The sequence below is a fragment of the Lontra canadensis genome, unplaced genomic scaffold (genome assembly GCF_010015895.1).
Source record: "Lontra canadensis isolate GAN:19392208 unplaced genomic scaffold, GSC_riverotter_1.0 scaffold29, whole genome shotgun sequence".
Lineage (NCBI taxonomy): Eukaryota > Metazoa > Chordata > Mammalia > Carnivora > Mustelidae > Lontra > Lontra canadensis.
In genome coordinates this window covers 11,066,017-11,078,477 of record NW_022631023.1, presented here as the reverse complement: position 1 = coordinate 11,078,477, position 12,461 = coordinate 11,066,017, and the positions used below count along the sequence as shown (strand labels likewise).

The 12,461-nt window shown below is 37.9% G+C and overlaps 1 protein-coding gene across 3 annotated transcripts in view; it reads right to left on the bottom strand.

The window, feature by feature from the left end:
- CRYZL1 (crystallin zeta like 1) overlaps window positions 1–12,461 on the bottom strand; it is a 39,569-nt gene that overhangs the window by 21,328 nt on the left and 5,780 nt on the right. For 2 of the 3 annotated variants that reach the window (XM_032865407.1, XM_032865408.1), the window contains 4 exons: window positions 8,690–8,761; window positions 6,980–7,057; window positions 4,171–4,243; window positions 1,088–1,132 (listed from right to left, as the gene is read on the bottom strand). In XM_032865407.1, the coding sequence (XP_032721298.1) occupies window positions 1,088–1,132; window positions 4,171–4,243; window positions 6,980–7,057; window positions 8,690–8,755 (262 nt within the window). In that variant the 5' untranslated portion in view covers window positions 8,756–8,761. Of the gene's footprint in view, window positions 1–1,087; window positions 1,133–4,170; window positions 4,244–6,979; window positions 7,058–8,689; window positions 8,762–12,461 lie in introns of those variants that run through there. The other variant, XM_032865409.1, reaches the window with a different exon arrangement.

The following is a 12,461-nucleotide window of genomic DNA, read 5'->3' as shown; positions in this document are numbered from 1 at the left end:
GCACAGCTACCTCCCACGGTATGGTTCTATATGATGCTTCCGGTAAAATCCCATTTTCCTCTATGCCAGTCTGATTTTATTTTTGGTCTTGAGTAACACAGTGTCACTGACTTCTTGGATGAATAAAAAAGTTTAAGAAAGACAGAAATAATAAACTCTCCAAAAAAAAATACATGAGTCAAAGGCAATACTACAAAAAGCTAGTGAAAACCTACTATAAATCTGTTCTTAACAACTTCAAGCATACCATCAAGTTAAATATTTTTTAAGTTTGAGTATCCTTCTATGAATATTTTCCATACAGAAATGGTAATTTTCAAGACAACAACTAAGGTCATATTTTATGTTTGTGTGACTGTTTAGGATATAATAGTACAAATACATGTATTTGCAGAATAGTATTCACGGTGGATTTTTAAAATAACCAATAAACTAAGGGTTTCCAGTGAACTTTTTTTTTTTTAAAGATTTTATTTATTTGACAGATAGAGATCACAAGGAGGCAGAGAAGCAGGCAGAGAGGCGGGGGAAGCAGGCTCCCCCCTGAGCAGAGAGCCCGATGCGGGGCTCGATCCCAGGACCCTGAGATCATGACCTGAGCCAAAGGCAGAGGCTTAACCCACCGAGCCACCCAGACGCCCCTGAACTTCTGGTTTTATGAGAGTAGCGGGGGAGCAGCTCTGGAAAATGCAAGCTTCATATGGAGAGGGAAACTGCCACACAGACGAGTCAGTCAGCCATCTTCAAGCAGGTGACCTGCCACTGTGTTTTCCAGAATCTGCGGTCTAGTCAGAGACTGAGGTCCTGTCAGGAAAGGGCTGCACCAACCACAGTAACACCTACGGTCATCTTTCTATCTATAGTATTGTTCAATAGTCAGATATTATAAAGTTTTAAATATTTTGCTATTGAATTTAAACTCCCAATTTTCTTCATCAGTGGGTATATGTGAGCAAATTAAAACATCAGGATATGTGTATCCTTCTATACAAAGCACACAACACATAAATACTCATAGTTGTCTTAGAAAAAGAAGAGAAGACAGTAAAACAGAGGACTTGCAACAGGATTATAAATCGTAACTCACCGACAACTTCATCATCTGGTTGAAAGAACGACACCTTGCTTCCAACTTAAAGAGGGGAGAAAATTAACAATTTGTATTGTGAGGTCATTAAATACCACACTTCCTAAACTATTAAAATAAATCCATGGGTTTATAAAAAATGCACTAACTCAGAGAAAAGGCCAAGAACTTCTAGAACATTCTAAGGGTTAATAGTAAAGGCACCTCAAATCTGGATTCTGTACAGAATTCTCCACAAAATCTGGGCCATGAGGCTGCTGACACCACAGAGAAGGATGTCTGTTTAGCTAAGGATGAAGGAGTAAAGGAAAAGAATCCACTCCGCAGCTCTTATGATGATTACACTACTTTCCACCCCTCCCGTGGCAAGCCCAATCATTATTTTAGGTACAGAACCTTAGACATACAATGGCAGGTTCTGATAAGAGTCATGCACTGAATTACTCTGATTGGGGGATTACAGAAGTATATTCAGACTGGTGTCAAGCAATTTCTTGGTTACATTTTCTCTGCACACATAGAGAAAGAGCCTCTACCAACAGCCAATTCTTTAGAATATTTTTGTTCAAATAACAAGAAGGAAGGAAGGAAAAACCCAAACATTGTTGACTGCCTACTTGCAGTATCACATTTGATCTTCATCACATGTAACCCCACGATGTAGGTTTTATTATTCCTAGTCAACAGACAATGGAACTAAGGTAACGGGATGAAGGAAGATGGAAGCCAGGAATCTGGAAGTGGCCTCTGTGGCTGGCTATGGCCAGGATGGTTCCAGAGTTCATCTCTTGCTACTCCACAAGCAACTCTCAGTTTGATATTCCTGCTTTTGAACCCTCTTTTCAGTTTGCTTTCTTTGGATCCTCCTGTGCCATCATCCCCCAGCATTCCTGGCTTCTGATATATTACGCTCTTCCCTTTCCCTTCAGCTACTGATTCCGGTCTTCCTGGGATCACTCTGATCCTTTTCCACGGGCTTCCTTCACACTCCTTTCAGCTGTCCGCCAAAGACTGGCCTCCTCCATTTCTTCTCTCTCCCTGAGTGAGCTCATCAACTCTGATTTCAACACAAATGACATGCAGACAACTCTCAAATATATACATTTCTAGCAAGAACGCTCTACCTTTGATCTTAAACTCACTCAACTGCTTAGCAGACCTCTCCAGTGACACGTCACTCATGGACCTTGAACTCAACAAGTATAAATCTAAACTCACCATCTTCGTCCAAATCAGATCCCTTTCCCTTCTCTGTGACTGGCATCAATTCATACCTTAACCAGATTCATACCTTACCCTGCTTTTATTATCCTGTTTTAGTTAATTATTCAGTCCTGCTGACTCTACTTCCTCAATATTTCTCCAACACCTCTGCCATCACTATCTAAGTTATGGACTTTGTCACCTCTTGCCTGTTAGTCTACGACCTGACCAGTCCTCTTGTCTACAGCCTTAAAAATACCCTTCATATGGCCACACCAATAATCTTCCTAAAACCCAATCTGATATATGAGGCTCATGATGGCTCTGGCCCTTGTCTACCCTCCTGCCTCATATTTTGGAGGTAAAGAATCCCTGTTTATATCATTGAAATATTTTGTTATCTTTCATTCTGCTATTTTTGAAGAGAATTTTCTTGACAAAAAACTTCCTCTGCTGTCAAGTATCTTGACTCCTGCCCAGAACTTTGCTTTTGCTCTGGCAACACCAGACTTTGTAATTCTTTGTAATACATCACGTTATTACTTGCTTTGGTCTTTGTTCATGTTAACCCGTGTGCTGAGTATGATTCTCCTCCTTCGTGTCTGGTTACTGTACCCAAGAAGCCTTTCCTGTTTCTTTTGGCTGGGCTGGCCAGCTCTGTTCTGAGCTCTCATAATTATCGCTCATGTGGATGTATTTGTCTTTCCCCCAGATAGTAAATTCTTTTGAGGGCAGGGACTTGGTCTCATTTAATATTCCAGGCACTTAGCGAATGCTCATAAAATGTGGTGTAAATAAATGAATTAATGAATTAAATGACATGACAATGATGGTGTTCTGGCTATCAGAATTCTTATTTTTATTTTCCTACAGTCTGAGCAGAAGAAAGAGGAAATGAAATTATAATTTAGCTGTATCTGAAGAAAACAATGAGGAAGAATATATTAAGAAGAGTCAAATATACTACAGATTAAAATCATAGGTAAAACTCGGTCCAACCCACATTACATTCTCATTATTCACATTTGCAGAAAGAGCAAACATACTGACTGATCATGAACTGCTTATAAGCAATGAACATGAAGTGTAGGTGTATTTAGAAACAAAATTATCTTAACTATTTATGCTTATTATCTTTATTTACCAAATAAAACTTAAAAAATCTTTTTTGATTTAAGGCAACTGTAAAATCTTACTGCTTATTTCTCTCTAGAACCCATTTTTGCATGAACAGTCTGCTTTTATTTTTTTATTTTTTAAGATTTTATTTATTTATTTGACAGAGAGAGATCACAAGTAGACAGAGAGGCAGGCAGAGAGAGAGAGAGAGAGAGAGGGAAGCAGGCTCCCTGCCGAGCAGAGAGCCCGATGCGGGACTCGATCCCAGGACCCTGAGATCACAACCTGAGCCGAAGGCAGCGGCTTAACCCACTGAGCCACCCAGGCGCCCCCGAACAGTCTGCTTTTAAATGCTCAATTTTAGGCAGACTTGAAAAATTGAATATGAATGTAGTTACTATTATTATAAATTTTGGCCCAAAGCCAACCTACACAAGTAATTTATGGTTTGTAAACATTATAAAAAGAACATTGGTTATTTCACTGAATACGATTACTCATGGATTTAAACATATAATCCCCAAATATTTACTAAACTCTAATAAGTTTTTTTAATTATAAAATACATAAATAAAAATTTTTAAAATACCAATTAAGTTCCACTTTTCTTCTTAATTAAAAGAGAGAAACATTTCTGTATAATTAAATTTCACATTTGAGGAAGTGTATATAATTTTATGTACTGATAAATCAATTAGCTCCCATTTAATTCTTTCATCTTAGAAAACAAGTACAGATATTTACATCTATAATAAACTTACCGTCTAACACAATTCCAGCAATTTCTCTCCCAACAGGAAAGAAATCTTTCTCCATCTTCATTTCTGCCAGAAGCTAAATCATGACAAAGACTGTTTACTGTTAGAATAACTCCCGGCCCCTTCTCATACAAGGAAAGCAAGAGCCAAAATCAGACCATAGAAAAACGCAAGTATGATTTAATTTTTGGAGTTAAGACAAAGCAAGTAACTTCACAAAATAAGTTTTGTAGGAAACCAAGTAGTAGTAGGAAACCAAGAGCTTGCAGAGTAATTAGTTGATCTGTAGAATTTACATATGGTATTATTATTCAAATTGTCATTAACATCCTATGTTTAGCATTTTTACTTGCCAGGTATGAAGGGAAGTAATAGTCAAAACTCTTCTTGGTTGACTAAGGACTTTTTACCAGTCACTTCATTCTGGTGGGGCGAAGGGAGTCTGGAGAGGACACTTTTGAATAAAGGGGATGTAGCCAAAGAGAAGAAAAGGTTCTCCATTCCCACATCTTTCTCACAAGTCTTAGGTAAGGGGTAGGCAGGAAAAAGTGATGGAGATAACATAAGGGAAACTGCCATACAATTTCAGACTGGAGTTTATTTTTTTAAAAGGGCAGATAATTATTTTTTAAAGATTTATTTATTTCCTTTTTTTAGGGAGAGAGTATGCAAGAGAGAGGCAGAGAGGGAGGGAGAGAATCTCAAGCAGACTCCCTGCTCAGCGTGGAGCCCAGCATGGGGCTCGATCTCATGACCCTGAGATCATAACCTGAGCTGAAACCAAGAGTCGGATGCCCGTCAACTATGCTGCCCAGGAGCCCCAAGGATAAATTATTTTTTAAAAGGATAAACTATTTTTTAATTTTTAAAAAATTATTTTTCAAAAACTTATTTTGTTGGATTCTGAACCAATTAGGTACTTGACTTTTAAAGTGGCAGAGTGTACATAAACCTATAGCTTAAGTTCCTGCCACATATACTTTTATAACGATACTAAAGATGCTAGGCATATTTAAAGATATAGGATTGTAGGAACCACAAGAATAAATTGAAATAATTCTTTTGTATATTTCCTTTTTTAAAAAAATTTTCTGATCACCTGTATATACCTGATGGCCAGAAAAGTCTCTTTTTCAATGTGGAACTTTATGCTTTTCCTAAGATGTTCTTATGACATGCTTATAGAAATATGGGGTGTTCTACAATATTTCTTCCATGCAGACTTTTACAGAGCTTTTAATCATGTCACGACTGTATCCTGTGGTTATGATCTCAGGGTCCTGGATAGAGCCTGCTTCCCCCTCTCCTTCTGCCCCTCCCCCTGCTTGTGCTCTCTTGCTGTCAAATAAATACACTCTTAAAAAAACAAAAGAAAACAATTGCATCCTGTGCCCTTCATCTACCACAACCATTTTCTTAGATTACTACACAGTTTTTATGAGCATCATGTTTCAGAGTTGGGAAATATTCCATTAAATTGATTTTACTCTAATTTACTATTTCTTTCTGTTAGACATGGAGAGAATTTTCTGAGATTGGGGATTTCAATGAATTTTTCATAGAACACCTTGGATGGTCTGAACGTAGAACTTGGCAGACAAGGAGTAGTTAGTACTAGAACTTCCGGTGAAAGGATTTCAAGGCATCTGACTAATTCACTTCTCAAGTCACGCTCCCGTTGTCCAGTGGAAATCTATGACCTTGTTCAGTAATTCTTCTAAATGTGACTATCACAGATGCCTTTTAGATTCCTAGAAATTATGATGGTATTATAATCCAGTAAGTTAGGGGTCCAGTAGAGTTACAGTATTAATCTTTACAAAACTGAGTAAATGGACCTGCTTTATTTATCATGGCACATTGAACCGTACTTTATTTACTATCTGAAGACTTTTCCTGTACTTCCTGTCAATAATGGACGATTACTGTGGGGTGGTATGAGGCTGGAGATGTGTTAAGTATGAGCAAGAGAAACACAAAGAGAAATGACGAGAAGAATATGAATATGAACCCTTTCTAAACACATTAACTAGAAATATCTACAGAATAGTGAATAAATTATTGATTAGATTTCTAGGTTTATTTTTGCTATATTTATAAAAGTAATTTCTTCCTTGGGGTGCCTGGGTGGCTCAGTCAGTTAAGTGTCTGCCTTTGGCTCAGGTCATGATCCCAGGGTCCTGGGACAGAGCCCCATGTCAGGCTCCCTGCTCTGTAGGGAGTCTGCTTCTCCCTCTCCTTCTGCCCCTGCTTGTGCTCTCTCTCTCTCATATAAATAAATAAAGTCTTAAAAAAAAAAAAAGTAACTTCTTCCTTAACAGGCCTGAGTAATTGTAAATTCTCACAATGTAAAGGAGTTTATAAAATATTTTCATATAATAATATAAACTGTCACGACTTCATTCAGTCAGATAATAATTTATTTTTAATTAATTAATTAATTAATTTTTAAACTATTTTCTTTATTTGACAGAGAGAGACATAGTGAGAGAGGGAATACAAGAAGGGGGGATGGGAAAGGGAGAGGCAGGCTTCCCGCTGAGCAGGAAGCCCCATGTGGGGCTCGATCCCAGGACTCTGGGATCATGACTTGAGCCGAAGGCAGATACTTAACAACTGAACCACCCAGGTGTCCTAGAAAATAATTTAACACAGAAACACACAAACTGACATTACCTTTTTTCCCTAGCTATTTTAGTCTTCTAAGGATATTAATTTTTTGGCACTCAGAAGTCAGTTATCATTATATATTTGTACACCAAATATACCAGGAAACTCTCATTTGACTTTGGTCAAAATAAAAGCAACATACCTTCGTATTTATCTGGCTCAGAGCACAAGCTTTAACTTGAAGTTTCACATAGTTATCCTCTATAACAGGAAGATTTTCCTAGAACCAAATAACACATTCCTTTGAGAACATGTCTCTCTGTTGTGAAAACTGTCATACATAACTGAACAAAACTAAACAGACCCCAAATCTTACAGCCAACTTAACTGAAAAAGCCCCAAGTAATTATCCCATAGTATATGATAATAAAAAAAAAAAAAAAAGAAGGGGAATTTTGTGGTGAAATGTTTAAAAAGCCATAGTTATTTTAAAAATGTATAGATACCAACTGTGGATATATGTATAGGCAATACATTTTTAGGGTAAAAAGGAGAGCAACAAATACTGTACTTTATTTCAATCTAAATAATCTCAAAGCATCAAATCTTCACACATACAGGGATATCCTTATACGCACGACACATAGCCTTCACTGATTTTGGAATTTTCTTAATGCTATAAATGAAGTTGTTTGGTGTTAGCTGTGTATCTCTTATTTAACATCTGTCTTAGACATTTCAGCATGCCCCATGGGATTTTGGGGTCAAAACAGAAACCTAACGGATCTTAATTACCCCACTATTCCACAGCCAGATGTATCTTCAAAGGGAAAGTATCATTCACAACTCAGGGATTCAAAGTCACCCACCTGTATGATTTATGAAATATAGTATCACTTCTGCCAAATACCCCTATGCTGGTACCAATCATTCAAATAATTCCCCTCAGCTCCTGATATGGCCAAAAATGAGATCAAAAGCTGGGTACGAATAGTTACTTTTGTAGGCCCTCCTACAACCTATCAAAGAGATCACGGTTTTATTTGGCTTGAACACAATACTCTGGGAGTATCTCTTTTTAAGTTTCAGATTTGATATATTTGATGATATTATGAAGATATTCAATATTATTGATTAATGTGTGGATTTTACGGATGATGGTATGAACCTGTGTATGATTCTTCCCGAGCTCCAATTAAACCTCTGAGACCTTGATCCTGACTCAGTGGTAGAAGACAAGCTGTCTGAGATTTTGACTCCTGACCTAACTAATTTTGGAGTTAGTAAAAGATAACAGAAAAACTGGATTGTGTTCACGATCCAGAAATTCTTATTACTATCATGAAATAAATACAGCACTTAGTTTTGGGCCCTAAGTTGACAGTGGAATGATTTTGGCTTGCCACAAACCTTTCGAACAATCACCAGTATATGCAAACTCTATTACATGTTCTTAGAGTGTGCAAAAATGAGAAACAGTTAAGAGTTTAGTGAATGAGGTAATTTTGCAAAGCTCAGAATTTGGTGTGGAAAACAATGCTTTTCCACCTCTTTCATTTCAGAACACGGGAGAAATATTTTCTGAAATATGGCTACAATCTGAATACTCACTCTATTGTGGTATTCTGAATAGGCTGGGTTAATTTTGCAATTATTCTGTTTTCCTAATTTGTTTTATACCACCACCCTGAGGAACTAAAAACTCTTTTGAAGCAACTCTTCAAAAAATATAGTTATATTATAATATGGAGCACCATTTTCACATAAGATTAAAGGAGTTTGTAAGTTTCATTTAAGTAATTTTTACTCAGTTCCACTCAAAATAACTTATAACAGGTCATTTAAAATTGGTTCTATTACATATAGAAAATAAACTACCTTTTTCATTTAATAATTAAATCATTTTTCTTACCCTTTCTTGAAATACAAATGTTATTTCTTCACTTGTAGAACTCTTTTGAAAATATAAGCCTTTCATAGTCACCTAAAAAAAATTCATATGTATATATATAAAAACATGAAATAAAATGTTTTCCCAGACCAAATAAAAGCAAAAATTGAAAAATAATGCTGCCAAAGGATAAAATGAGAATTCTAAATGTAGCTTTCAAACCAAAAATTTAGATAAGTCTTAAAAGTGGTCAAACCAGAGAATATGCAACTCTGAGTACGTGTTTTACCAAGAATGGGCTTACAGTTCAACCTTTCACACCAAGGTGAATTTCACTTTGCTAGTCAATAAAAATTATTAGATGTACTTAAAAATTTTTTACCAGAGCCACAGATCTCAATTTTAATTACCAAAGGTGGCATTTCGAGGGCTTTCAAGTCCCCCCCACTTTTTTTTTAAAGATTTCTTTAGGGGTGCCTGGGTGGTTCAGTGGTTGGGTGTCTGCCTCTGGCTCAGGTCATGATCCCGGTGTCCAGGGATCAAGCCCCACATCAGGCTCCCTGCTCCGCAGAAGGCCTGCTTCTCCCTCTGCTGTTTCCCCTGCTTGTATTCCCTCTCTCACTATCTTTTTCTTTCTGTCAAATAAATGGGTAGAATCTTTAAAAATAAATAAATATATAAAGTGAACAATTCAGTGGTTTAAAAAAAAAAAAAAAGATTTACTGGGGCTCCTGGGTGGCTCAGTGGGTTAAGCCTCTGCTTTCAGCTCAGGTCATGATCTCAGGGTCCTGGGATGGAGCGCTGCATCTGGCTCTCTGACCAGCAGAGAGCCTGTTTCCCCCTCTCTCTGCCTGCCTCTCTGCCTACTTGTGATCTCTCTCTCTCTCTGTCGAATAAATAAATAAAATCCTAAAAAAAAAAAAAAAAGGATATATTTATTTGGAAGAGAGTGCGAGAGAGCAAGCACTTAGGGACATGCGCACACACGGTGTGGGGGTAGGGAGAGGATCTCAAGCAGATGCCCTGTTAAGAGCAAAGCCCTACATGACTGGACCTCAGGACCCTGAGAATCAAGACCCTAAGATCAAAACCTCAATGGGTATCAAGCGTCCGATGCTTACCAGACTGAGCCACCCAGGCAACCCAGGGCTTTCAAATCTTAAAAAAGACCATTAAAAAGAAAAAGTAAACAGTCAAGATATTCACTAAAGTCATACCCCTGATTCTTCTATATCAGTATATAAACCATTTAATGGAAGTATTAAGCCTGTATTTTGTGAACTTCTTGAAGCATCTCTAAGGATTCCACAATTGTTTAATTTTCAAAATATAGTTGACTCATGAACAACACAAGTTTGACCTGCACAGGGCCACTTATACATGGATTTTTTTTTTTTTTTAATAGTTCTAAGTAATCTCTACAACCAATGTGGGGCTTGAACTTACAACCTTGAGATCAAAAGTTGCAGCTCTACCAATTTGAATCAGGCAGTCACCCCTCCCTACAACTTTATTTATTTTTATTTTTAGAGATTTTCTTTATTTATTTGAGAGCAACCACAAGCAGGGTAAGGAGCAGAGGGAGAAGCAGACCGGATGCAAGGCTCCATCCCAGGACTCTGGGATCATGACCTGAGCTGAAGGCAGAGACTTAGCTGACTGAGCCACCTAGGGACCCCATCCCCACAACCTTAAATCCAACCTCTTCTGCCTTTCAAGGCTGTCTAAAAGGAATACTCATTGTCTCTAATCTACTTTACTCCCCTGTTTTTCTAACACACATTCTCTTTCTGAGCTAGTCACTGTGACCTCACGCCATCTGGTCATCCCAACACCTGGTCATCCCTGTCTCAGGACTTTCAGGCAGTGCTTTTTCTCTTGAGATTGTGCCAAACTTACTCTATAGCCAAGTGAATACAACCCAAGTCTTACCCCTTCTCTGAAATCACCCCCAGCGAAACTCAATCTACCCTATCTGTTCCATGCTTCCAGATTTCATTACATACCGACAAACAAAACCATGCTTTATTCACTTACTAACTAGCAGGTTCTCCCAGCTACTGCTTGGAAGATTCAATATCTATTATTATTCAATAAAGAAATCACTGCTCCTACTCAGTCTGGAGCTATTAGTAGTTCCTTTTTGAGAAATGAAACAATTGCATCAATACTCAATACCTTGATTTCCAAGCAGCTCCTGTTGTAATTCTGGAAGCCACTGTCTTCTCTGCCTATCACATTTTTTTTTTAAAGATTATTTACTTATTTTAGTAACCTCTATATTGAACGTGGGGATTGAATGCACAAGCTGGAGATCAAGAGTTGCAGGCTCCTTTGACTGAGCCAGCCAGGTGCCCCTGAGCAACGCATCTTAAAACATATGGCTTTGCACGTTTCCCAGATCAGTGGTCACAAAGGCATCATCCTGCATGTACCCCAATTTCAAAGACTCTGGAAGATAAGTGCTTGTTTGTATCCCCAGGGTCCCCTAAGGCAAATATTATATACATGATAATGTCAACATTTTTCGTCAGATTGTCCTAAATGGTTCCTCTAAATTAAAACTGGCCTGCTTAGGGCGCCTGGGTGGCTCAGTGGGTTAAGCCTCTGCCTTCGGCTCAGGTCACGATCCTGGGGTCCTGGGATCGAGCCCCGCATCGGGCTCCCTGCTCAGCGGGAAGCCTGCTTCTCCCTCTCCCTCTCCTGATGCTTGTGTTCCCTCTCTCGCTGTGTCTCTCTCTGTCGTATAAATAAATAAAATCTTAAAAAAAAAAAATTGGCCTGTTTGGTAGGAAAAGAAGTAGTTTAGCTGGTCTAATAAAAAATCATGTGGGAACAAAAATATCCTCAAAGTTACAAAGTGAAGAAAGAAAAGTGTTTTCAGAAAAGTGGCCAGAAGAAAACTGAGGACATGTTATTTACTTGTTTTGCAGATCACCAAAAGGAATACTGAGTTCTTAACACTAAGAAAATGGTAGAATGGATAGTATAGTTTCTCAGGCACTGGTCTAGATTAAATGGAACACTTACTCCACTATTTAATATCACTTTTATTGAATGTAAAGATATTTGCACACAGAAAATAAAATAACAGAATATCTTTTTTTTTTTTTTCCACAGTGGGAGAGAGGGGGAGAGGGGCAGAGAGAGAATCTTTAGCAGCAACATCAGGCTTGATTCCACAACCCTGAGATCAAGACACTTAACTGAGTCATCCAGCTGAATATTTTATAAAAGAAAAATATAAATTAAAATATAGTAAGATAATGCTTATCATGTCATTTCTAAGAATGAATGTCATGTAAAACTTCAAAATTATACATTCTACTGTAAACTTTGTGACAAGTGTTACATAAAACTCTTGAATGAAAATAAACCTGTTTAAAAACATAGGCTAGGGCCACCTGGGTGGCTCAGTCATTAAGCGTCTGCCTTTGGCTCAGATCATGATCCCAGGGTTCTGGGATCAAGCCCTGAACTGGGCTCCCTGGTTGGTGGGAAGCCTGCTTCTCCCTCTCCTACTCCCCCTACTTGTGATCCTTCTCTCCCTATGTCTCTCTGTTAAATAAATAAATAAATAAAATCTTAAAAAAAAAAAAAAAAAGACCCCAAAACTGTAGGCTAATATGCTCTATAAAAAGAATAGATTTTATATTTTAACATCAGGTTTTTTTTTTAAGATTTTATTTAATTATTTGACAGAGAGAGAGATCACAAGTAGGCAGAGAGGCAGGCAGAAAGCGGGAAGCAGGCTCCCTGCTGAGCAGAGAGCCTGATGCGGGCTCGATCCCAC